We start from the raw sequence: 27,830 nt of genomic DNA on the forward strand, positions 1-27,830 counted from the left end.
ACTCTTTTGTAAACAGGGCAAGTCACTAGACAGCAGAGCATTTAGTCCAAAAAGGAGTATCGAGTGTGACCATACAAATTCAACATACGACCAAGGTAAGACTCCTCATTAAGCCACTGAAATCCCTCAGAACTACGAGATAGAAGCTGTTGTTTACTGAGTAGAGCGTAGCGTCCTCACAAGCATTTGTTTTCCTTTTTACAGCTTCCCCTTGAAAAGGTTTCAGACAGCCAATAGTAGTATGGCTTAAATCCCAAACTAGGTCAGAGTGAAATTTCCCTCCATATTTTGGTTCCTTACTTTGTGGTTTCTCTTTTTGCCTTTCCTTTTGATCGGGGCAACAGGAGCAACTTTTTATCCATTTTCACTAGGAAAAAAAAAAAAAAAAAAAAAAAAAAGAAAGAAAAAAAGAAAAAAAAAAAGAAGTAACATAGCCAGAAAGGTAATGATTAATCCATTCTGTAAGAAAAAAGACAAGTTCTGCTTTTAAACCTCCTGGTATTATCTCGCCAGTATAAATAGAAACATGCTCAGAGAGGGCACAGGATGGAAAACTCATGATGAATTGTTAGGGCATGTTGTGTCGGTTCTGTCAATGCCTGCAGTCAGATGATTTCACTGGCTGTACAGGATGAAATCTCATATTTCAATGTATAAGTAAAAGTGTCAAAGTTCAGCTGAAGCAGGGACGATTACAGAGCAAATTTTGTGTGTATTTGTAGCCAGGGCACAAGAGCAATAGAAGAAGCCAGAATGAGCCGGAAGAACAAAAGGAGTTTAAAGGAGAAATTTGCCTTGAAGAACAGCTTGGTTAAAGAAGCCCTTTCAGAATTCCTGGGAACTTTTATACTGATAGTAAGTGTCAGCTGCTTTCCTTCCTTCCTACTAATTTAATGTTGGACAGTGCTTGTAAGGGGACATGCATGCTTTCTTCTTGTACTATACCAGCAGCGTGGTCACTGCCTGACAAACACTGCACAGCCTTGAATGAATTGCTGCTGTTTGTGGTAAGTTTGTCACTCCTTTCTTCACCCGATGTAATTATCACTGGCTGTTAGACACTCAGAGTTTTATGTATTACAACTGTCTGCTAAACATTTGATTTTTACAGCAGCAGAATTTGAGTGAACAACCATGTAAAAAGTTCAGACACGCAGTGAATGTCAGCAGCACTCCTGCATTTTTGTAACTCAGCACTTCATTATACTTTCACTTCTATGTACAATTTCCATTTGCTTTAGAAACCCTACCAGGCAGCACATTTAGAAGATAATTTTAGCTGTTATTTCCCTGTGCTACACAGAGGTTGATCCATGTGACTTGTACTGAGCTTATCGAGTTGTGCTGCCGAATGTTTAGAGATTTTGTACATTAACTATTGCTTGTTTTGAACTGTATTGCATAAATAATACATTTGCCTGGTTATGTAGGCTGTTAGAGTATTACGCAAATAGCAAAGCTCTGCATCTGCACATCCCTCTTTTTTTAAACTTCATTACCTTCTCAAGTTTTTGTGCATTTCATAGTGGGACACAGAGCTGTGTGCTGATTTACCAGGGTAGAGAGCAGTCTCAGCAGCAGAGCTGGAAGTCAAGCAAATAGAATACTTATGCCAAACGCTTTCTCCCTCCCTTTACTCTGACAAGACAGTCCTGTTTATTGCTAAATATTTCATCATAGTGAAGAGACAAAAAGTTAAAAATAAGACACAGGACTGACACAGTATGTTTTATAACTGGAACTATATTAGCTACATTTCAAGTAAGCCATCTAACCAAATTCCAGTAGCTCATAAAATACGTGAAAATAATGGTCTTTAGTACACTTCAGCCAATTGAAGAGCACAGGCACTAAAGTAACATTATTCTCAAATTTAATACCCTCCATAAGACATTAGAGCAAGGAGCACATTTAGAAGCAAGGAGCACAAAGCACTTTACAAACATTAATGAATTAAGTGTCACAACACCCTGGTAAGGAAGGAAAATGTCATTATCTTCATTTTATATATTAGCAAACCTGATTAGAGCAGACTGCACAGGAAGCCTGTTGCAGAACTCTGAATATAACCGAGATCACCTGACTTCCAGTCCTCTGTCCTCGCCACAAGATCACCCTCCTCTGTCCATTAATACAATTAAGCAAGTGAGGAAAATGCATTAAAGTGCAGATTAAATCGCAAATGCTATTACTTAATGTCCTGCTGCAGAAGACTAGAAGGAAATGGAAACCCAGAGTCCATTTTGTATGATATTCACCGTATGAATACAGTAGAAAGTAAATCTTCAAAAATGTTGTTGATAATCTCAGTGAATTTTTCAATTCTGTTTTAGTCTTTCTACATTTAACCCCAGCCTAAAGAAGAAAGGAGCCTCACATGGATTTAACTACAGCTTTCCAAGTGCTCAGATACCCTGATTTATTTTTAGACTGCTAGTTAGCAGAAGTACAAAGTTTATTGGGAAGAAATGGACTTTTCTGCTGCTATTTATTGCTATTAGACTCTGTCAGCTAGTAAGCAACTTTAGGAGCAGACAAATATTAAACTTTTTAACTTAAATTAGAGCTAACGAAAGGGGAACCCTGTTAAGTCAGGAGGCAGAAATCCCTGGGAAACAGTTAACGTGTATGCAAAACAAGCAATAGCTTTCTTTCCTTATGTTATTACTTTGTTTTAATCCTGTTTCAAAGTGAAAGCACAATGACTGCTCATGGCATACAGCACAGGTGGCTGGGGTCTTTCCTGAAAGCCATTCTGTGCCTCTGCCCTGTGTCTTAAAGCCAGCGGGAAGCACCTGCACCAAGGTGCAGGGCAGGAAGGAGCTCTTCCATTACCCATAGGTTCTGTCTAGAAGTGTTAACTGATGGTACCTAAACCTACGATCAGCCCAGCACCTCTGGAAGTCAGCTGGTTGAAATTCTATCCACCAGACTGCCTATTTCTCTTTCAATGGAGAGCATCACAGATCACATACTATTAAGAGCTTAAGTTGCCATCTTGGGTAACTCTCCAGTCTTACAATATTGTTTTCCAAACCGTATAACATAAAATCCGTAGGATTAATTGTAGGACATCTTGCAGGTGAAATCACTCATCAGGCAAAAACCAAGCCCTCCCCTGGAGGCAGGAAGGGCTCCACCTGCAGAACTGAACAGATTTGAGACAAGCCTTGAAAAAGTCCATGCCTATACCAAATGGATAACGTCTCCTGGTCATCTCTGCTTAATATGCTGTGGCTTGCCTTGCAGCATAGTCTCAAGAGTTTGGAAAGTGAATTCTTTTCAGATGAAACTGAGGTGGAAGGAGAGCTCCAGAAGCATAGAAAATGTGGTGGCTGTTAACGGATGCTCAGGCCACTGCATCAGACCAGAGATGCTCCTAAGCAATCCCTGAACATGTATTCATAGTTTGGTCATCCAAATTGATTTGCTTCTGCTGCATGGCATATCTTGGTAATACAGCACAGCTGCTGCCAGCCCCTCCCTCCTTACCAAAGCACCTGATTTCAGGCTTTCTGAGGGTTCAGTGAACAAACTGAACTGCGGGAATCTGGAAGTTCCTTTCCTTATAGGAGTACCCAAGCAGCTGCAGTTATTGCCTGGCTGGATAATCTCATTGGTGATTAGACTACTTTACTCTTCGACCTATTCTTCCGGGGGAACAGTATTTCTTTCAGTATCAGGCTGTGAATTATTCCCCAAGGTGCAGCACAGCTTCTCCAGTTACATTCTCAGACAAGAATTAAGGCAGCAAAAAACTTATATTTTTCACTCCATAACCAAATGCAAATTGCATGTGGTTTTGGTTACACTGAGCTATTAGTTACTGTCTTGAACTATAACATATTTACTTCAAGATAGTCCATCAAGCTGAGAAAATGTGCTTAACTTCGTATGTGGTTGCTATTAGAAAACAAGCAAAAACCAAAAAACATCACTTACAGTGATGCAGTTTTAATACAACTAAGTTACACTTGCAGCACAGGCAAAGAGGAATGTGCATTAGGCTGGGAGTTTACCTATTATTACATATTATTAGTAAGCTCCTGCCCATGCCTGGCATCTGTCTTGGTATGTCATGTGGTAAATGCCCAAACTGCAAAGTTTCATTGTAATTTGAGTTGAAATCAATATTCACAAAAATACACAATCCACCTATAAAGTTTTCAACAAATATTTGAATAGGAAGACACTTGCTTTCTATGAAGTGCATACTGAGTAATGTAGCTTTTATACAGTGTGCTTGGACTTAAGCACTGGGACCGGTCCCTTCATCCCACCCCTGTGCAACAGACCCCTAAGGTGAGAGAACACCAGCCCTTTCATGCTGTAGTGCACTAGGAAGCCAGAGCATACTCACATGTCCCAGCCTCTGACAAAGCATCAGCTTTCTGTAGGCTGGAGCTGCTTCTGAGGCCTCTCTTGAAAAAAAGCTATCTGGGGAGGTTTTCATTTTCCAGTATGTCTCCCAGTTCAGTACATTTCCTCTTGGGGCTCCTGTAGGTTACTGTGGTAGAGCACAGCTGGACATCAATCAGCACAAAAGTTAAGAAGCCACACTGGATCAGATAGATGTTTTATGCAACTTTTCAGTGAGTCTGCCTGAAATTCACCTATTCAGCTGCCCCTCTGCTTTTAATCATGTTTTGTTCCATATTTTCCCCTTGGGACTTGGCTGCATTGCTCTCAAGCAAAATGGGATTTATTCTGGTTTATGCCATTGATTATATCTGAATTGTAACATTTCCAAAAAGAGAAGCCAAATGGGCCGTATGGCTTCTTTTACGAGCTACTGCTGACCTAACCTAGTTTGTATTTCATTTTCACTCTGAAGAACACCTTACTAAACACAGTCTCACAGAATGGAGCTGCTCCGGACCAGAATCTCCTGAGCAGTGTACACATCCCTGCTGAAACAAAACACAGGCTTCCATTTAGCACGTAAAGACAAGTCAGCAGCATACGTGCAGACCTATCCCATCTATTGCTTCTCTAATAGTCAATTAAGTGAATATGACTGTGTGATCAAATTAAGGCATCAACCAGAGTTGTTACTGCAATGCTCAGTGGAAAACAGAACTAACGTTCTCACACTTTTCAGTGTGCACAGTCTCACCCGAAGTAAACAGGACACAAAATGTCACTAGCAGTGAGGAGGTTTCCTTTCTTATCCCAAAGCCCATTCTCTAGGTGGAGGCAGGGCCCTTTGCAAAACTCCCACTGAAGCCAACGTCTGTGTGCACAGAGGCTGCAGTGCATCAGCATGTGCGTGAACTGAGTGCACGACACCCTCACAGCAAGCAGTCCAACTAATGAGAAGAAAGGCTATTTATCTTTTGCTCATCGAAATCTTGTTTGTCTTGTTTTCGTATTCTGACCACTTCATTATGTAAGTTATCATTTCTGCTTTGCTGGGGAGTTCAGTCTTGCCTGAAAAATCTCTAAGTATGACATTTCATGGATTTGCTCAGTCAGGATTAAAAGTTAAGCAACTGTTCCACATCTTTGTGGACCCAGATTCCAGTACCCATTAATTACAGTACTGTACAGTAATATATATCCTTTTCTCCAAACATGCATTGGAATACACATTATATGATATTACACAAAAGTGGATGTAGCTATGTACTTTTCACTGTCTAGTCTTTATATTAGCATTTTATACAAAATTACTACTTATAAATTTTACACAAAGTTATATTCTTTGTTCGGTTTTGGTGTAGGTCTTTTTTTGGATGAAACAAAGACTATTTCTGTGCATAGAATGAAATTGCTTACAGCAAATTTTGTCTTAGGTGTAAAACAACTCAGCAGTAATCTCTGACAGCTACTTTGAGATTAGCATGGGCTTTCCAAGAGTACACAATTTTGTACAATTAACTGTTGGGAAAAGAACCTAATCTGTCTAACGAAGGTAGACAAAGTAGGATATTAAATCATTTATAATTGCTATTGTAATATGACACTCAACCCATTTGCATATATTTTACATATAATATTTATATATTTTATATATTATATAAAAGATGTTAGCCATGGTTGTACTCTGAAATCTAGTTCTTACATATTTCCATACATCAGGCTCTCCAGCAGCAATACGACAACAAAATAGCAGTCATTCATGAATCTAATGTCACACAATTTAATCCTGCATTTCCAGACCAAACTGCCCTCTTTACCAGAATGAGATGCTTCCTTTCCAGGTCATCCCAAACTCGAGAGTCCTTTCTGTTTCTGTAAATGCATCAGTTGCATTTATTTTGAAGAAATTAAATTTTACATACAAACTCTTCCACTCATTTGCAACTGCGTTAAATCAGTATTGCAAATATAAGTGGTAACAAAGATCCTCAGCTTGTCTCAATGTAAACACTTGTAAAGTACAGTGCTAGGATTTCTATAACCTTATTAGCAAATAACTTCTTTCTCCTACTTAAATCTCCCTGAAGTCATCTGTTAATTTGGCTAAATAGAAGTGTGAAGGATCTGAAAGTAAGGTTACCCAACTGCTCTTTTACCCTGAAATGTTCGTTTCAGCAAACAATTCTAAAAAGTCACAGGAAATGTTTTGTTTTCACTAGAAACTGAAGTGCAATAATTGTGGCTGTTTTTCCAGTGCATGACTCAGATGTTCTGTACTACATGAAAGTTTTAGATGAGAATTATCTTCATCTTTGCTACCTCAGCTCCAACACAGAAGTCAGCCTGTGTTCAACCAAGAGGTTCCAGGAAGCTGAACTTAATTTTGGAAAACCTTTTTCCAAACACGTATTTTGTCCCAGAAAGTGTTCACAGTGTGCACCTAGTGACCTGAAGCTGGCACCCTCCCTTAGCCTCACAGAAGACTTGCATTCCTTCAAAGATTCAATTGAGAGCGCAAAACATGAGTTTAGGTTTTACTGACACAAATTTACAGGTGGTTTTTCCAGAACCTTGGCTAAATTACAATAATTAAAGTAATAACAGTCACAAAGAGATGAATAACAGAAGGGACAAAAAATGCTGTTCACGCCATTAAGTGTGTTTATACATCTGTGATCTCAACACTTCAGATCAATGAACCACTCTGGCTAAAAATGCATTCTAGTAAACTCTCCAGTCCATAATTTGGTTTAAAGGCAGAACTTGACTCAGCTCCTTCTAATCCACCCTAGAAAGTTTCCTGATCAGCCCCAGATATAGTTTGTCTTCCTCAATAGAAAAGAGCTTAGAAAGAAAACATACCAAATCCCTCATTACTTGTAAGCATGCCCCTACAACATGAAACCATAGCAAAGTTCCAGCTACGCCATTTCTGTACCCAACAGAAAGAATCAAGTGAATGCTATATGCACCCTTACATACTTAAGAGGTGATCAAACAGTTCCTTTCTCAAGGTATGCTTCAGCCATTCACCAAGAACCATTACAGAGGCTAAACATATTTAGTCTTAATTTAGAGAAATTTTAATTGTGAGAGCTGGCTTAGGAAGAAAAGCAGAATAACACCAACTCAGCTCAAGAATAAAAGAGTAATCTGGGAGGGCAGCAGCACCTGAATGCACTCTATCTTAAGAAGCTACTACTTCCCCTGCCCAATCTTTTTTTCCTGGCCCCTTTGTAAGGGTCCACGTGTCACTCCTGGAAGTTTGTATCTAAATATCAAATATTTCATTTCCTGTCTCTCTTGGATTTCTAAAACTTAGTAAGAAAATAAAACCAATCTTCTCTGAAGAAATTGACTCAAGCCAGTTACCCTGTATAATTTAAGAAAGAAAAGCATGGCAACATTTCAGAATGAAGAGTGCAATATTAATCATAGTAAAATATGAGAGAATGCAGACCTCTGCATTCTAAGAGATTTTAAGCTTTTATTTGTCTCTTATTGCATGTGAAAAAGCAGTAATAAAAATTTAAAAGCACCAGTTTATACAACACAGCGTAGTCTGTGCTTTATTTTCACAGTATTTTTCCCTAAGAGCAATTTAAACCAAATCTTTGTTTTAAAAGCTTTATGTACACAATTCATCCAACGCCTTATTAAATTTACATCCATGTCTCCATGTGGTAATGTTTTCTATCATTAAAAAAAAAAAAAGTTTCAAAATGGCAATCATTTTAAAGCTTATGTCTATACTATTTAATTAACTAAATGGTAAGATTTCTTTTACAAACCTTTATTTAATTAGATAGCAAGTCTCAAAAAATAAAGGGAAAATTTGAACCCGGGAGGATATTGGTTGTGTCCCAGGAGAGCATCAGGAGAACAGTGTTTTTTTTATTACTCCAAATTGTTCATATTGTAATCTACAGAAATCTTTCTGTTCCCACCAAAATACATAATTATTGCTAAATTAAGAGCCATGCACTTTCAAAGTATTTTAAAATTACTTGGCTAGTAAGCTGTATTTTATCTCACCTTAAATGGTTTAAGTACTATCCAGTTTAACCAATGGTGACACAAGAAATTAGGTGAAGATTGCCCTTTCCTGGAAGAATGGGAGCTTCCACTGACTTGGATTCCTGCAGAACTCATGCCCTGAATATTAGTAGACCTACCACGTTCCTGCATTTGTCACTGTTGGCATCATCATCCCTACTGAAAGAATGCTTGGGAGCCCAGTAAGAATCAAGGCCCTGTATAATGCACAGAGAAAACGTGATTCTGTACATAAAGATTTTCTATTCCATTATAAATCACATTATGAAATGCAAACAGATAAATTCTTAAGTGAAATTGATTTGTGAAGAAAGAGACTGGAAATGGAAGTACGTTCTAGAATATGCTCCAAATTAGAGACCTTTAGGAGAACACCATCACTTTAGTAATCACACTTATAGCTGAAATTCACTAGTTGCAAATGCAACACCCAAAGTGAGCACGTACAAAAATATTAACAGATCCTGGGGGAAATAGCTGCACAAGGCCACAGAAAACCACAATCAATCCTTTAATATTCTTTTGGGCAGAGCGATCACTACCTGTAGCGAAGGACCACTTCTCTAAGCTCCCTGTCATGTCCCTGCTGCAAGGGTCTAGGCATGCAGCACTGTCTGGCTGCATAGAGAAACCAGACAGGTTTCCTGTAGAGATGAAACACCAGGGCTTGCTTTCATGTCCCCAAGCATCCCCACAATGTTACTCAGAACAGGTAACTTCGGGATAGCAGAAGGATGCTCACAGCAAGCACACAGCTTTAGCCCAACACACTGCATGGCACCTGAGTACCTGTCCCCTTTGCAGCACTGTGCAGCAGCACTGCATGTGTGGCAGGATCCAGACTGATGCCATGCTTATCTAGGCTGGAAAAGGGGAGCAGCCGAGCTGCTAACTAGCAGGAAATGTCTGACTGGGGAACAGTGGGAGAACATAGGTGGGAGTGTGGTGTGGGAAAGGGCAGGATTACTGCCTTCCCTGAACAAAGGCATCCTTACAGAACACTGTGAAGTGGTGGAAGGATCCTCAGAGATTCTTCATCATCAGCTGTAGCTGTTTCAGTACAACTCTTTCTTGAAAACTGACCAAAACAGAAAGTCTGATTTTTTTTTCCTAATATTTCTCTGCTGAAAGTGCATCGTTTATAATTAAAATATGATTTTAAAAAATATATATATATATACACACACACACACACACACACACACACATATATATATATATATACTGACTCTGGATTCCCTGTATCACTGAATTCTTGTATTCTAGTAGAGCATCATCAGCTGTGGTGCTACCGAGGCCATGCTCTGCCTGCACAGACATCTGTGGTATCCCAGCGAAGGAGTGTAACTCCCCCCAGCTTGGCAGCTGGTGAAGTGCAAGATATAACACACACATCATTGTTCTCCACAGTGATAAAAAGCAGGAGCCTTGGCTGCCTCTATACTGATACAGTAAGAGTATCTGGCTATGAATACACACTACCACTAGATCTGTTAAATAAGAAGGGATCTTTTTAATACAAGCGTTGTGCTTTAAGAAGTTTAAGGCTTTACAAACAATGTAGAAAATTTAATTCCCTAAAATTCTAGATATGTATATGGCAGGAAATACTATTGACACTGAAAAATGCTATCATACACATTTGCAAAAATCCTGCAAATAGCACAGATGGAGGCATAGCGATCTTCACTCTGCTGAGCGGGATAAAGTTCTCCAAGCTGCCAGAGAATAACAGGACATTATATTCACAAGAGGACAGTTGTTTTCCTTTCCTAACATTAGCATTCTTACCCAAGACAAAGATCTAATGTCCATGAAGCAACTTTCTTTGGCAGAGAGCACGCAGACAGCTATTTCACACCCAGACATGTTTTTTATGACAGTTATCTCATTGCTTTGTGATAATAAAAAATCAGAACTGAATCTACCTTAATAAATTTAAGATCAGGAGATAGACAACTCGGAAGATGAAAACCTGGCAACATAGACAAGGTAAAACAAAAATATGAGGCTGTATCCTACTCTAAATTAAACTCCCTTTGAATCTATGCGCTTTAGTCAATGGATTTGTATGGTGCACTGATGGCTAAACTTGGCCTAGAAACTCAGAATATTTACTGGTAACTTGATGATCTAGTTGGTCTTAACTCAGCCAAGCAGAGATTCACAGGGTATTAAATTGCTGCTCATGTAATTACATGATTAGGTGATAGTTTCCAGTTATGTCAGCCTAGTTGCAGGAGGAATGCTTTTTTTTCTTTCTCTCCCCCTTGTAATGACAGCAGATAAAGTATTGCTGTGACTTGGTTCAGATTTGCAGGTTCATTTCCCAGTTTTCTCATCCCCAAATGGGCACACGCTGACTGTGCCTGCCATAGTGCTCATTCATCATACATGAGCAGGAAGTCATTTACCAGCATACACTGAGCATGAAACCGGTGCAGCTGTGTTCAGGCTGGCTTATATGCCTTCTGGTTTGCAGATTCCATTTTTTGAGACTGGCTAGCACAAAATAGAGCATGTGCAGTTGCATATTTCCCTATGAAGTGCAGAGCAGTATTTGTTACGCAAGAAGACTACACAGCTGTTTCTGCGTGATCCTCTTCAGTTGTAATCAGGGAAGGGAAACAACAGCCATCCCATTATTTCCTTCCCTCCTCACATTTGTAGTTCATATAGATAGACATGGTTACTGCCCCTTATCCTTCTTCTAGATCTGCCTTCCACACTCCTCTTTCTTCATAGTCACTACAGTAAGAGAGAATGTTTTTGTGATATATTCCCACTGAGAAGCCTGGAAAATAAAAACTAAAGCATGCTAATTCTACTTCCTCTCCCCTTATACCCTAATCTTAAGCTTTCTAAATTCCAGCATATCCATTATTTCCATATCCGTTCAACATATAAATATATGATGTGTAGAACTGTTTCATGTGACGGTTTAAAAAATGCTTTCTATTTTGTTTTTATGCCTGTATATGCATTTGCATTTAACATTTGAATTGTGAAGTACACAATACAGAAATGAGAGAACGCATAACGTAGCCATGTGTAATCCACTGCACAGCAGTTGACTGCAGCTTAGAATGTCTTGTAACTTTCAATTATGCAGTCCAATAAACTACTATCTAATACCACCCTACCCTTACATATCCTGACAGCTGTTATACTTTGGCACCACTCAGTGCTTTGTTTGCTTGCATGATTATAACCTCAAGGCACGAACTGCACCTGGGTATATGACACAATCTTGGGGCACTTTTATAACAAACTCTGTCTGCATTGCAAAGCTGGTTAAGAGTAATTTTACTGAGGCTTTTTCTATCACATTTTGGAATTAGTTAAAGCCCCTAGGGAAATAATGGAAACAAAAGTATGAGTTTTCCTGTTTAAATTGCATCTATTTTAGCAGACTTGCTTGTTAAACCTCAATCACTAAATCTTTTTGGTACAGTCAGGAGAGATTTTTCCCATTCCATTATTTCCTATTACAAGTTTCCAAATGGAAGTGCCTTGTGACCTTAAGCCAGACTTTTTTTTCCAAGAACTAAATTTTAGGTGTTCATATATGCCCTTGCAACACAGTCATGGGTGTGGAGCAGTAATGGCAAAACACTAAAGTGAAGCAAGAAGATTAACTAAGCAACTGCACTGGTTAAGATGCAATACTTTTATATCAAGTAAAAAAATCAGATTACCGTGCACCACAAAAGGAGAAATATAACCATCAAATTAAACATTGAAGTAATTAAGGTTGCTTAAGATAAATCTAGTCACATCCCAGAAATGTTATTACTCTGCACAGAAGCAAAAGATTTCAGACCACAGATATTATGTGGTATCTACCGTTGACTGCTGGGCGTTATTCAGCAAATTACACAGCCATATATCTAAAAGGGAGGTTCTTCAAAGAGACAAACTCATTTCTGACAAACATGAACCAGCTACTTAATCTTAAATTAAAGGCCCTTTGTACTTTTGCAAATCTTTCCTACTGACTTCAATGGGACTTAAACACACGCTTGAAGCTGAGCAGTCTTTAAAGATTGAATAAAGATTATTTTAAGCAAACATTTAAATGTTTTGCTGAACTTCATTCCTAAAAGAACCGGTGTAGCATGTAAGTTAGTTTAAATCTGTTGAGAATGCTCCAGTGTGGACTATTCAGGTCTCCCCACTTAAGTTAATTGTTCAAGAGGCAGAGCCAGTGAAATACCCTGAAGCTTTTTCACTGCCATGTATGCTAGAACAGCATGAGTTTCGTCAGACCGAGACTTTCATCTGTGCTTCATAGCCATAGCTCCTATCCTTTTGCCTAGAACATGTCCTGCACTCAGCATCTGCAGCAATTACAGCACAGTAAAGTGAATAATTATACCTCAGTACTACAAATAACCTCTTAGTTTTAGGTCTGTGATGCTACAAATATTATTCTTGCCCGATTTCATAGGTATTTGCCCTAACATGTCTTGGTCCATTATAGCTAATAGTTCTTCATGTTTCATTGTCCTATATCTTGATTCTTATAGAATCACCAAGGTTGGAAAAGACTTCCAAGATCATCTATTTAGTCCAGTCATCGATCTACCACAACTATTTCTACACTAAATCATGTCCCTCAGTAAAACATCTAAACAATTCTCGAATGGCTCAGCCATCTTACCTCTTACAAGTTTCTTCCGAATTTCTGTTCATTTTAAAGTCTAGCAAGTTCATATTTTGACAGAGCAATATTTGACATCAAGGCAGTATAATAGTAGCACACACTCTCCAGAGAGCTGACTCATTCCAGAGCTACATTATTAAACATTAAAAATTTTTGAACTATTATTCATGACTTTTTACAGTAACTTCTTCATACCTTACAACTACAATCTGAAATTGGAAACATACCTCAGAAATAATTCCTTCTTCCATTCAGAGACTTGAAGAGTCTGAGAAATCTTGTGTAGGCTTTAAATTCAGAGTTGTGTAACACCATTATAGTTGAAACGTGCTTTCTGGAGAGAGAGAGGCTCTTATTAGCAGCCATTCTTCCTAGTCACAAAACAGGACAATAAAGAGCAAATATTAGTTGCAGCAAAGACAACACGCACATATGCCACTAATCTCAAATTCTAGTATTTATTCCAATATATCGATGATGTTCTCATCTATACCTGGACATCAGCAAACTAACCAATAAGGTTTGACAGTCATGCCTAAGATTTCTCATTTCTCTTTTGAAATACAGGCACTTGGATGTGGGTGTGTGGGGCAGGCTGTCCTCAGCCGAGGAGCCCACGGTGGGCCCATGACAATATCAGTTGGATTTGCAATGGCAGTCACCATAGCAGTGTACGTGTCTGGCGGGGTTTCTGGTAAGTAGACTCTGTCCTCTGATACAGTGTTTATTACTTCAATTTTAAGGTTATCTTATTAAATTAATTGCATTTCGTGCTATAAACAAGGATGTATCTAGTGGTAACAACCACTGCACTGCAGCAGAATCTGCAGAACTTTGCTAGTAATTACTTTATATTTGCTTCCTTCTATTTTGCTGTTTGATGATTAGCATGTAAAACAAATTCTGGCCTGTACTACAACGTGTAAACCTGCGGCTTTTGTGAGAACTGGCGCATGCAAACCAGAAATCTGCTTGGTGCTGCTTTGAAAATTCTGTCAATAGAATGCCCCATTTTCTAGTGACAGGAACCTCCACTGTTCAGTCTGGCCAAACTAGTATCAGGGACACCAGTACAAATGCTTTAACATTTTAATCCTCCCTGTATACAGAAACTGATGGGTTGTAACAACACACAGTTTTGTGCATTACAGTATGCAATACTCTGTGCTATATATGGAGTTTATATTATCCTTTTATAGCAAATGAGTCCCTTGTATTGCAGCTCTTATGAAGGAATTCCTTAACAATCTTGAAGAGGGTAGATACGCCTAAGTATAAGTAGATCATTATAAATAGCTACAGCCAAAATTGCTACAGTAACATCTACACAAAAACAATTTTTTTTACAAAGACAGCAGCATGTTTGAGGAGGTTTTTATGTTCATATTAGGAAGTGCTTGAGCTAGTGCAAAACATGCAGCCTTGTTACCGTCACTGAAACTTATGAAGAATGATGCATTGATACAATGCAAAGTTAATTCAGCTGTACGCTCCTATCAATAAAGTGCAGCCCTTGGTTTAGACGTAGGCAGGTAAAATCTATATGCAGTATTGTGACTATAACCTATAAGGATACTCACCTTTCCTATATCTGCATCGCTAAGAGGTGCTCATCTCTATTAGGCAGAAGATTAGAGTTCAATTCCAGCAGGTCAGAGTGGCTGCAGAGGTTGCAGTATTGTGCTTCCTGAGGTTCTTCCCATGACAAAGGATTCTGCATGCAATGCATTTTCCCTGTAAAAGAACAAGAACGGATACTTCAACAGGCTGTGACAATCTGACATCTGATTATCGGCAGACATTTTAGAACGTCAGTTCCCATATATTCTCATCAGCAAATTCAACCAATGTTCAGCCATGAAGCCTTACTTTTAAGTACTGCTAAAATATTTTGCATCAACTTTTCGTCAAATTCTAACTGCACAGGAACATAAGATATAATGCCTGCACACCTGGTGGATTTGTGCTCTTTTACCTACATGAATCCCCCTTCCTTCTCTGCCTCATTATCCCCAATGTATAATTAATTTTCCACCATTTTTTACAAACTTAACATTTTAGACAGACTCAGGATTGCGATCACTTTAACTGGAATAAATGGGGAATCATCTCCAAAGCAGATCTTTATTTACTCATTTTTTTTACTCAGCAAAGTGCTGGTGATGCAAGAACCGAGAATATTTTAACTCCCCTTTGTCATCATGAGAGCCTTCAGCTAGACTTTTCCTTCCCAAATTTAATGTTGGTCAGACATTTCTAACATGAATATGACTTGTCCTTACCACTGCAGTCACCCTGTCTTACATACAGGTGGAGAACAGTATCAAGTGGTGAAAGAAAGGAAAATTATTCATTCCAGCCAGAGTAAAGAACAAAAGATGAGACAGTTAATCAAAATTCACATGGAGGGCTGTTAAATAAGGTGCCGTCCGTCTATTCGCCCCGCACTGAAGAATCTGAAGTACAGGGAGGAATTTAAAATTAATTCAAGACTGATGCTGCTGGGTCAGAGTTTTGGAAATGATACAAAGAAGGTTTTATCCAGCTTGTTATCTGTGTTTGTCAGTTCTTTATGTATCAAAGGTGCCTGGATTTCATAAGATAATGACCAGTGACCTGAAGTGCAAGCAAACACAGTAACTGTACATAGAGGCCCTTTCTCCATCACTATCCATGACAGATAAAGGTCACCTTATTTTAGTTATTTTATTAAAGAGAAAGACCTTTTTTTTTTTTTTTTTTTTTTCTACTAAAAGTACAGGCTGAAACAAGACTTTGCCTTGAAGGTAAGCATTGAATCTGCTACACCCTCACAATACTTGGGTTTTTAGTTTATTTTTCCTGTGGAATACACCTGCATTTATTTGGCAAGAAAGCTGCATTTTTTAGGAATCAGTGACATACCTGTGAAAAATGATGCTCTCCAACGCCTTTTTTCCATGTTGATAAAAATACTGAGGGAAGTGATTAGCGCCTGCTATAATAATAAATGCATTTTAGAAATAGAAACTCTCACAGAGACTCCCAATGTTGCTGAAGTCTCTTGTATGTGTGAGTTCAGGTGCAGCTACTCCTAAAACTGAAGGAAAGAAATTTCACAGGAGTTTGGTACAGCTTCCTTACCAGTTCCCTTATTGTGGACTTTCCTGAAAGGTATGAGACATAGATGAAAATCTGTGATGAAGGACTACATGCTGCTGCCCCCAACCCCACCTAAACCAGCAACAAGTCTGAAGCCAGGCAGCCCTGACAGTACGTTCATGAGCTCCTGGGTAACCCCAAGTCAAAGAGAAGGACATAAATGTAACTTAAATCCATTTCCCTTGAGAGAAGACATAGCTCAAAATGCAGGATATGATCAAGTCAGTGATGGTCCTTCATCTCAATACATGCTTGCTAAACTGAATGAATGCTTTGTTGCCCCAGGCCTCCCTTAAAAATGAATAAAAAAAGACCTCAAGGAACAAGAATAGCTGCAGAATAGCACTTCTCATCACAACAAAAAGGGCAGATTCAGGCTTTTCCTAGCCAAGTGGGTTCACAGCTCACATAAGCAGGACAGCATTCTGATACACAGTATGGTCTGTGAACATCAACAGGGAAGCACTTTGTGGAGCTTGGTAGACACTGGCTCACTCCCCTCCCCCATAATTTCATCCAATTTGGTTCATTTTAATTGCAATCAGCATTTAGCTGCAAAGTAACCTCTAGGAAACTATATATGTGGTCTCGTGCTCAAAAGTGCCCATAATTTTTGCAAATCCTTCACATATTCCCATGTATCTGAGTCATTCATACGGCTTATTTTGTGATTTATTTTTCAGGTGGTCACATAAACCCTGCCGTTTCATTAGCCATGTGTGTGGCTGGAAGATTAAAATGGACCAAATTGCCAATTTACATATTAGCACAACTCCTGGGAGCATTTGTTGGAGCAGCAGCTGTCTTTGGGATTTATCACGGTGAGTACACCTTACCCGTGGTCATGGGACAAACTAGAGGTCAGGTAGTCTCTAAGGCCCCAGTTTTTCAGTAAACTCACAGCAGACTGAGGACTCAACACTGAACCAATGGCGGGACTGAAGCTGTGGCCGTAAAGAATAAAGGAGGGAGTTTTGAAGGAAAAAAAGGGCTCATTTGTTCCAGATATCTTACAGCTTTTCTGTACCAACCACTAATACTCCAGGAAATGTTCTGAAATTTAGAAAAATTATTCATGGGAAATCAGATACTCTGAGATCACGTCTTCCTCAGTAAGGATTTTAAATTACTTAATAGTCAGGATATAAGGCTATTCATCTTACAAGCAAATTAGAAACATTAAAGACCCAATCCGAGTGCCTGCAGGCAAGTATTGCCCATGTCATTCGTCGAGGTCATAGGATATGAGCTCAAGTCACTCCTGACCAAATTGCAGACCACCGTAGATATAATTCTCCAGGGTAAAGTGATAAAGGGGTGATGCTGGGGGATGGGATTACCTTTATCCTTGAGGCACGTTTCTGTTTCACAGTGTGACATCTTTGTAAATCTCAGGTGTCACTGTCTTGATGAATCCACTTGATGAATTCCTTCAAACACCTACTCCAAAATTCCACTTCTCTTGTCCCAGTCTCCCTTCCTCAAAGCCTCTCCTACCTGCATGATGTCTCCAGAGTGTGGGGTATAGGCCCACAAAATTAAAGCATTAAAATTAAGGAAATGCCTACTGTAAATCAGTGAGGTGCTAGTACCTATAGTAATCAGGAGCAGGAAAAAAAAACCTTTAGGGAAGGTGGTGACTGTTCAGGGCTTGGTGTGTTCTGTTTTGTTTGGTTGTTTTTAAGGTTAGCATTAAGAATTTGGGAACTTCAGGGCTTGCTAGAAAATTATTCTGAAGCAGAAGTCACATTACACAATTTAAAATACACTTTAAACATACTAACAATGTACATGGACTTACAGTATACAAAAACTCATGCATATATAAAAATATGCAGACTTACACTAAGAACTCAAGTTTTGTGCTTAGTTTCTCTCTTCTCATCTTGAACAATGAGGCTAGGAGTTGTGTGTTAAGCTCACGCGGACTGAAAACTTCAGACTCCGTTAGAGGATGAGGGCCTTTAGGAGAGCTCATTCCCAGAACGAGTCATTGCACAACAGTCAAACAGATCAATGGCAATTCGTGGTGGCTGGGAATTGAGCAATTTCACAGCAGAACAGTCAAGATGCGATGCATCTCTCAGGGCATTGTGCCAAATGCAGCACCTGGTACAAAATAATGCAAATCAGAAAGCGCTCTCTTGCACTGATGTCAGAGCAATGTGCAGGAGGGGAAAAGTCCCACTTGAAAGCTGTGAAACATAAAACAAGCACTTCGACACAGGGGAGGAGAGGAGGGATAGCAGAGTGTGAATTAGCACACCACTTCAAAGCCACTAATTATGCTCCCAGATAAAATAATTTTCAGTTGAGAATATGAAGTGCACATGCTTGTTGTATATACTGCAGTCCTAGGAAACCCAATATTACAGATAGGTGCAACCTGTCATGGCTGTTTTCTACAGATGCCTTTATGGAGTATAGCAACGGGACACTTGAAGTCACGGGACCTTATGCAACAGCACACATCTTTGCAACATACCCAGCTCCATATCTATCCCTCATAAATGGATTTGCAGATCAGGTAAGTGCACGTGATGTTTTGATGCTACAGACTAAACATACTGAAAACCCTGAAACCAGATGATAAAAAGAATACATAGATCTTTAACAGGTCTGATGATTCTCATCATTTTAGTTATGCATCACTGTGTACAACAGCAATGAGAAAGCAACGTTGTTTGTGGGGGTTGCATTTTAGTCATATTTTATAAGCACGATAATTTCAAGTTATTCTTCCCACATAAATAATATTCATTGCTGTACTCTGCGTGTCTTTAATGTGATACACATAAGAGGTTTCCCCCAGCATAAATCAATGTTTCTCCATAAACTTCTGCTGCACTGCGCTCATTTGCATCAAAATCCAGCTCAATAAGCACTAAGAAATGCTTGAACAGCCACTCTAACACCTTGAGCAACAGAGTTTTCTGCTACCATAACCTTCCTGTGCAACCTTCTCTTTGCAAGCAGATTTCTTATCTTTCAAAGGACTGGGAGAATATAAAAAATTCTCCCCTCCGCTTCCAATCTGTATCCTTTAATCCCACTTAGCCAAGAGTGAAAAATGAAGCTTCATATCTCCTAACTACTCCTATCAATTCATCTGCCTTCTTCAGGCACACAGAAAACAAATAGTGTGTGAGTTAAGTCAAACTAGGGATTGCTGGAACACAGGAATTTGTTACGTACAGGGCATGACGACTGCAAAACCTGGCTTAAATATATATATCTATATATAAACCCAACACGAACACAAAAAATCCAGCATTCTGAAATTTTGTGACAACTTCTGAACTTTGTTTTGGATCAACCAACAGATTTTTCTTTCAATAAGGTCTTTGTACCAATGGATTTTCTAAAAGAAAATCAAGCCAGAGAAAACAGAAATCATTTCAAGAAAACCCAAATTTGCAGCCTCTTTAAAATCAATCTAAAAACTGAATGTTATGATTTTGCTGAAAGTTTGCTGGGTTTTTTTTCCCCCTTTAAGTTAATTATTAACAAAATCAGCATTTACAGAGCATTTAATATACGCAAAGCAGCACTTTTATGAGAAGACCATTCCAATAGTTTTTTCTCCACTAACTCAGTCAATGCAATACTGAGGTCACACTACATTTACACATACAGTCGTACTGTTATACATGCAGTCTTAATTCAGATATGTTTTTAGCTGCTCCGTTTTCACACTGACTTCACTTCTTCCTTATGTTGTGCAATATAAAAAAGGTGAATATTCAGTCTGATAAATCATCAGACTACACTACTGTCACATAAAACACTTTGATATCAGTTGAAGTGATTGTACTGCCATAGCAGAGCTGCAAAATTTGCTTAAAGAATTAAATAAATTGAACTGTTAAATTGAATGGAAAAAATATGGAGGCAAACCATCAGACCTCAGACAGGAAATACCTTTTAAATTCTCTTTTCTTCCCACAGCAGGTTGTTGCAGAGTTTTTGCTAAGTCCTCCACACGTTTCTCGTCCTGTCCTTTCAGCACAGATCTAAACTTCTCATTACTGTGTACTAGAGAGGCACTGGGCTCCAAATTTCACTACTCTGTACAGCAGGATAAACCTAAAACCACCTTCAATCTACCGCAAGCCACAGAGATGTTGTGGCCTCTCTTTTCATTATTAGAAGGAACTGGCACATATTTAATCAATATTCTTTTCTTTTCATTGGCCAGGTGATGTCAACAGCTGTTCTTCTTCTAGTTATATTTGCTATTTTTGACACCAGAAATAACAGAGTACCAAAGGGCCTGGAGCCAGTTGTAGTAGGACTTCTTGTAATCGTTCTTACTTGCTCCTTGGGAATGAACAGTGGCTGTGCCATGAATCCAGCCAGGGACCTCGGCCCCAGGCTCTTCACAGCCATTGCAGGATGGGGAATGGAAGTATTCACGTAAGTAAGCCTGGATATGAAGTGAAATGCTTTTGGTTAAAATTGCTTCCTAGGAAACAAAGATCCTGATCCAACATGGTACCAAGTCATACTTTATATACATATAGGTAATTCTTCGCATACCAGAAGCTACTCATGCACTTTGTCAGACATGCTCTAGGTACTGGGCTTTCTAAAGTATTTCCTGCTCCTAGGGCAAATCAAACACACATTATCTCTAATATCAATCATTGTTCCAAGCAGACCCTTCCCCAAATACTGGAGATTCCTACAGGTCACTGAAAATATAAAATAAATGTTTTACTTCTGTTGGACTGTAGCTTTCAGTGAAAAAGGGGAAATCATGAGAGATTTAGGTGGGAATATATATTGGGTGTTGTAAAAAACAGGCAGATCAGATTGAATTAGTCTGTTATTACCAGTGAGTTATTGCAGAAAAATACAATGATCTAAAAGCCTGACTTCCTGCCTGGGAGCAAAGGAGTGAATGGAAGAAAGCTCCCCTCATTTTCCCACATTTCAGAGCACACTCACAAATCCCTGTGCATGTGTGTGCGCACGCACGCGCTCTTGGCTGGCCAAACGCACAGCTAATTAGCTGCACATCAAATCCACAGTTTACACATATCCACTGTAAAAGCCACTCTGGGATATCTAAGTGAAAGTATCCTGTCATCAGGATTTGGATCTTCTGGTTTATTTTTGTATGGTTTTCTTTTTCCCGTTTATTTACAACTGTGAATCCTCTGAAGTACCACAGACTGCTACAGAGCTCCAGTGAGCAGAGATTTTGTTTTAGTTACTTCAGAAAGTACATGTAATCTGCATTATTAGTATAGCTTCAGTCTGCACATACCACATGCCTTGGGAGAGGAGAACATAACGAAGGACTCTCCTTCTTAATGCTTCTTGCAGTTGCTCACCATCATGTTAATTACAGTGTTATGTGCCAGAATCTATAATATTTTAACTAAGTTTGCTATTACATTGCTGAGAGCCTGGAATCCTGATGGTGCTGCGATCTATGCTCAGAACAGCTGCAAACTCCCCTCCTGCCCCAAAGTAACATCACACAATTAATAGCATTTAAAAAATCCACAAAACCTCTATGCCTGTGCCAGCGTATGCTTTCCTATAGAGGGGAAATACATCCCCACTGTAAAGACCGTACTAAAGAATCTAAAAATGGGAGCATAAAAAGATAAGAGCTCACAGGTCAGTGCCAGGATAAACAGCAGTCTGTGGGAAGTCAAAACTGAAGGATTTTTCCTCCCCACCTTCACTTCTAACGCTACTGCTACAACAGAGCTGGTGGGGGTGACAACAGGAACACGACACAGGCTTACACAGCACGCATGCCGGTAGGACTGAGGAAGCACTGTGCTTTAAGTACCTGTGAGCACCCCGCGGGGTGACGCGCTCACTGCCCCGTCCGGCGCACCGAACTGCGTTGCATCACAGCGCGGCAGGTGCCGGGCCCGCAGCAGCACGCAGGAACGCTGACACCTCGCGGCCGCCGCAGCCGCTGCTCCCGCACGGCAATGCGGGACGTGCCGGCAGGGCCGTAGCGGGGCCCAGCGCAAGCCGCACCGAGACCCTGCTCCGCTGGCAGGGCACGGCGAACAGACTGCAGGGCACGGCGAACAGACTGCAGGGCATCAGTGCCAGCGGCAGAAATAAACACCTGGTGACAAAGCTGGAGCTGGATGTGCTCCTGCTGACTTGGCAGCCAGGCTGTGTGCTGAGTTACAATGGAACTCAGTTTACTGCTGTGAAGCAGTCTATGCTTGTCGCAAAGGGCCATGGAAACTCGTAATTCTGCCGTGCCCTGATCGCGTTCCAGCCTTGGCATCACCCTGCAAAGGCTTTGCACTCGCCCTCAGCAGAGGGCCATGAAGCAGCTGGCAGCTGCTGTGCAGGTCAGCTGTGGGTCAGGCAGGAGCCTGCGGGGCACCTCTGGGCCCAGAGAGAAACCTGCCAGGAAACACCTTCCTGACATGCCCACACACACATGGGTACATGCACAGGAATGCACGCCAGTACCCAATGTAGGCTGTGTCCTGTTGGCTAATCCAGTGAGACCCGAGTCTAAGCTTGTTCCAGAAATTCAGGGACTTAAATGCTCATGACTGAATACCAATCCCATCTGTAAACTCAGCAGAACAATCACAAGTTACTCTATAACCTCGGGGCAAAATTTTAGTAATTCCAAAGGCAAACATGCACACAGCATTTTTTGAGCAAGGAATAACAGTGTCATCAATAGGGCACTGTGAGATTAGCACCGTTCTGTTCTTGTGACTCGAACGCAAGTTCACTTCAGCATAAATCTATACAGCTGGGTGCTGAATAATCATCTGTGCAGCTTAAGGATGCCCCGGGAGGCTCTGCAGAGCTCCTCTCACGGATGAACTTGTCCCTTTGTTCTTCTTGGAGGAAAAAAAGAAGTTGCTTCTCTGTTACTGAGAGGGCAGGGTTCCACTGAAGGCTCAGATATTGAAATAATACAGCACATCATTGAATCAAGACATCCTCACACACCAGCATGGTTCAGAAGTCTGTGCCCCAAAACGTACTCAGCAGGGCACTGTCTGAATGGGAGCCTCCAGGAAAGGGAGAGCAGTTATGCAAGGAATTTGGGGATAGAAGAAAGAGGTTGTTATTTCCTGGCTTTGTACCTTTAATGGACTTCTTCCTTAAAAGGTGCTCTGAAATCTACCCATTTAAATTAAATCTTAGTAGCTGTGCAAAGTGAATATAAGCACTTAATTGAATCCACTGGAATTCTGCAGGACTTTTTAAAACTAACACAGCAATTTTAAGGCAGATTGATTTTTAGGTGTTTCAAACTTGTGAATGCTTCTTTACCTCTTACTGAAAGATCCCACATCTTAAACACAGTGAGAAAACACCACACTGTGAAATTTAAATCTTGACCATTCTGGTCAAGTCTAATCCACTTTACAGTCTATGTATTTCATTCCACTCCTCAAGGAAAATACACTCAAATCAAGCATAATCTATTATGCTTGTTGAGAGGAACACCATATATACTGTTGCGGACCTGAACTTGCAGATCTCCATGCAGTTTCTGAGATACATATTTGCATTAATCTCTCCTGAATAACCATTCATGAGCATCCGGCAACAGCATCATTCAAGATCACAGTGCAATGAATAAGTCCGGGTTCATTTCCCTGCAAGTCAATGAAGCCCATTTTCTACCAGTAAGAAATTATCTCCTGCCTCCCAAACAGATACGCAGTAAAGAGACCTTATTTTTTAGGGTGCAAATTCAGTACTTAGATCAATGTGCCTGGTGGTTATTACTTAATATTTCAACCACAGTACAGGAAGGACAAACAGTCATCTATTTAAAGACATATGAGACAAAATGAGTGCTGTACCACTGTATTTCTTCACTGCCAAATAAAAGGTAGGGCACCAACTAGAGTAACTAATAACCGTGACTCTTGTTTATTTCTTACAGGGCTGGAAATAACTGGTGGTGGGTCCCTATAGTTGCACCTATGCTGGGAGGAGTACTTGGAGCTCTTACCTATATAATTTTTATTGAAATTCATCACTCAGATAATCAGCAAGGAGAAGAAAACGATGTATATGATAAATATGAACTAACAAACATGTAGTAAGAAATTAAGAATTTTCTTTCTGTTTTTGTTGTATTGTTTTTAATGCAAATGATTTTTTTGGGGCCATTTTGTAAAACCCGGGTGTCTCCATTAGAAATTCACACTTCAAAGCAGAAAAAAACTGTATAGAAAACAAGTTCAAAACTGACCTCTGTCCTTGAAACACAGGGCTGACCACACTCAAATTAGGGAACAAAATTACTGGAGGGAGGCATGAAATGTTGTTATTTTCATACAGCTTTCAGAGCAAGTTATCTCCTTCACAAAACTGTAAGGAGATGATACACTGCCCTGTTAATTCAACACGGATGATCTTAATCATGTTGCCTAATTAACTGAAAATAGATGAGATTGTTATGAAACTGCTTGCAAAGGTAGTTAATTGGTTGAGTGCTGAATTAATATCTAAGAGCACATCTCACTTCTTATAGCCATTACTTAAGAATGGCTTGTCTGGAAAGAAAAAAGATCTGAACTGCCTAAACATCAAGCGAGTAGTTCTAAATAACTTACTAAATTATTATGCAGCCACTGGTTGAACAGTGAAGAATCAGCTCGGTAATTCAGAATATGAACACAAAAGCTGAAAAACTGTTATGGGATCAACACTAAAAAGGCAAAGCCATACTTCTGCACAGGTTCTTTGTAGCAATAACATCCAGTATTTTTACTGTTTACGTGACCTTTATGTTACTCAATGTTGAAAACTTAACCTAGAATGTTAATCAGAACCTCTCCTGCTATGCTTTCTGGATAAGTTTCATTCCTGTGGAGATGGGCCAGCAATAGTGGTTTGTACTTACACAGGGGTTAACACAAGGCCTATGTGTGTCTAAGCTTCAAAGTGGTCTTCTGCTGCTGATGTACATGAGGGGGTTTTGTTGGCTTAGTAGGAGTAATTTTTATCTTGGTAGCAGTAATCACAGTTAGAAACTGGTCTCAGACCTACTCCTGGATCTGAATTCCCCATGGAAGGTCAACTCCACTTCAGAATTGCGAAGTATGGGCTCAGTTTGGCTAAACAGAAGTGGCTGGACATCGAACCAGCTAAGTATTTGGGAAGCAGTCCATGTCAGGATTAGGGTCAAGTTTAAAAATGAAGTTATTTCTGCTGAATTGTTGTGAATTTAATGTATCCAACACATCCTAACTTCTTTTCTAGTAACATACGTACATATATACATGCACAAAGTTGGTGGTGGTCATGAGTAGGTAGATAACCAATTTGGAAATGCTCCTGAACTATTTTCAAGGCAAAGCTCCAGGGTACCTGTTCACATTAGGGCCCCATTCCCTTTGGGTTTCCATAGGTCTGCTCCCTGGAATTCCACTCTATTTTCTCATTTCATTCCTGAAGGAACCTTTCATATGCTCAGTAACAGCCTGTGCACGTCAGTGTGGTATCTGCAGAAGTGATTTGGAAAAATATCAGCATCAGCATTTGGACAGGCCAGGCCTGTGTCACTGTATGTCTTTATGCTCTCTGATATGCCACACCAAATTAATGGCAGCAGAGCTATAGAATTAGCAGGTCAAGCAAAGCTTTACTTGCCACAATTCTGAAGTCATATGATCCCGTGTGCATCAAAACATTGGTTATTATTTGAAAAGCCACAATAAGAAAAGGGGAAGTTTCCGAGAGTCAGCCCTCCACCTATCTGAAACAAGGCAAAATACAGGAGAATGAAGAATAAAGTGTGGAAATTATTCTTAACTATAGAACTTACATTGACAGTATAGGCAAGCAAGTTCATCTGTCCTGTATACACTGCACTACATAAAGCCAGATGCTGCATAAAAGTGATTCGGGTCTGTTCCAATGGAAACAGAACCACCTTTTCCTCCTCCTTGCAGCAGGCACTCCCTTGCTATTTGGGGGTGTCTGACAGCAGCAATCTGGGTGACTGCTGGCCAATCTGTGTCTGAGCAGAGTGTGCAAAAGGTAGGAACAGCCTGAGGGCTGCCCTCAGATCTGAAAGACAGTTGCTCTTCCACTAATGCCAACAGCTTACATTAAACATCTGTGCAGGAAAACAGACAAATGGATAATTACCCAAATAAACTGCCTACACTGGTTTGTATCCAAAATGGTAACAGTCAGGTTTAATCATTTACTCTGCTAGAATTTTGCTTAGTCAGTAGCTTTATATGCCTTGCAGTATTGCATCCTTTAATACAGCATAGAAAACAGGGAAAAAGAATACAGGTGAGGAATGGGTAAGGGACAGTTAGTTTGTTCAACATACCAAGTGACCAACCCACACGTGCTGCATGTCTGTTGATCAAGGTATATAACAGTCTCAATTTTCTCAAAATCCTTCTGATTAGGAGAGGTTCTGCCTGTAAATCAGCATGAAATCTTGTTTATCCTACTTATACCATTCCTAGGCTATGAATTGCTATATAAATTACATCTACTTTTCTAAAATCATCAACATGCAAGTTATAGCAGTGACACACTGGTCTGACAGCCCAGCCATATCTAAAATAGGCTCTCAACTCAGTGTTGTCAATTCTCTGTTTGCTTAAGAAACTCATTTTTAAACTTGATCACAGAATGAGTTAAAAAATCGTCTGGGTACCAGTACTGCAATGCGCACTGTTATCACAAAAGCCAGAGTCTTATTCAGGAAGGAGGTACCCATCTACCACGTCACACCTACCTCAGATGCAACAGTTTTCATTTTTAACATTGCAAACGAATTCCTGCTTCAGGAACAAAACTCAGCTGAGTCTTAACTACAGACCTGTGACCTGAGCATCTTCATAATAAGATGGGAACAAGAATTATCATCTCATATTCTAAGCTTCCGCAGATATAAAGATCAGTTTTGTGCAAAACAAGGAATACTGACTTGCATAAACTATGCAATTTTTTAATATCAACTGATATTCAGTAGTGCAGTCTTACTGAATTATAATAGAGTCGGTGACAAGAAACATTTTCCAGCTGTAATTTATCTCGGTTAATGAATTAATAGTGATCAGGCTTGTCCATGTTAATGTTAAAAGAAATTCAGTGCACTGCTCAACTTTCAGTTTTTGTTTGTTCTTTTGGGGCAATATGTTTATTCTCTAGAGCTAAACTTAGTACTGAAATAACTTAGAGAGTGATCTTGCAAATGGTGCTGGGTTAAAGGTTGGCTAACGCATGCTTTTTCATAGAAACTAGTGGAATGATTCACAGTGGGAGGCAATGTAGGTGTTTGGAGAATCAAGCTCAGAGTATTGCAGAAACTATTTTCTTGTAGTTTTGACTGTGGATTTGGATGAATGTGTTGTTGTTCAAAATAAATACAGTCAATCCCTAATAAATGCATTTCAGTACTATTTTTATTAAAACAAAACAAAGTAAAACAGCCCTCCCTTCTAACACCCAAGGACAAATTAAGAAAGAAATAGCTGCCTGTTACGACCTACAATGTTTTACAGTCTTGTGCTGCAGGAACCCATTGACTAACAAGCTGCATTCCCAGAGCACAGACCCCCTGTGGCAGATTTTGTGGGTGAGAAGCAGTGCCAAAGCACAGAAATGC

The 27,830-nt window shown here is 39.8% G+C and overlaps 1 protein-coding gene across 3 annotated transcripts; it reads left to right on the forward strand.

Annotated features, from left to right (window-relative positions):
• On the forward strand, positions 1-27,603 carry AQP9 (aquaporin 9). Of its 3 annotated transcripts, XM_072345525.1 has the most exons (7): positions 1-95; positions 723-855; positions 13,652-13,778; positions 16,909-17,046; positions 18,634-18,752; positions 20,424-20,641; positions 24,132-27,603. In XM_072345525.1, exons 2-7 carry the CDS (start codon positions 754-756, stop codon positions 24,289-24,291), a joined length of 864 nt encoding a protein of 287 aa, XP_072201626.1. In that variant the 5' UTR covers positions 1-95; positions 723-753; the 3' UTR covers positions 24,292-27,603. The 3 variants fall into 3 exon arrangements, with proteins under 3 accessions (XP_072201626.1, XP_072201627.1, XP_072201628.1); XM_072345526.1 differs by lacking the exon at positions 1-95 and having other exon boundaries at positions 536-855; XM_072345527.1 differs by lacking the exons at positions 1-95; positions 723-855 and adding an exon at positions 928-1,007 and having other exon boundaries at positions 24,132-27,512.
• Positions 27,604-27,830: the final 227 nt, after the last annotated feature.

Source organism: Excalfactoria chinensis, chromosome 10 (genome assembly GCF_039878825.1).
Source record: "Excalfactoria chinensis isolate bCotChi1 chromosome 10, bCotChi1.hap2, whole genome shotgun sequence".
Lineage (NCBI taxonomy): Eukaryota > Metazoa > Chordata > Aves > Galliformes > Phasianidae > Excalfactoria > Excalfactoria chinensis.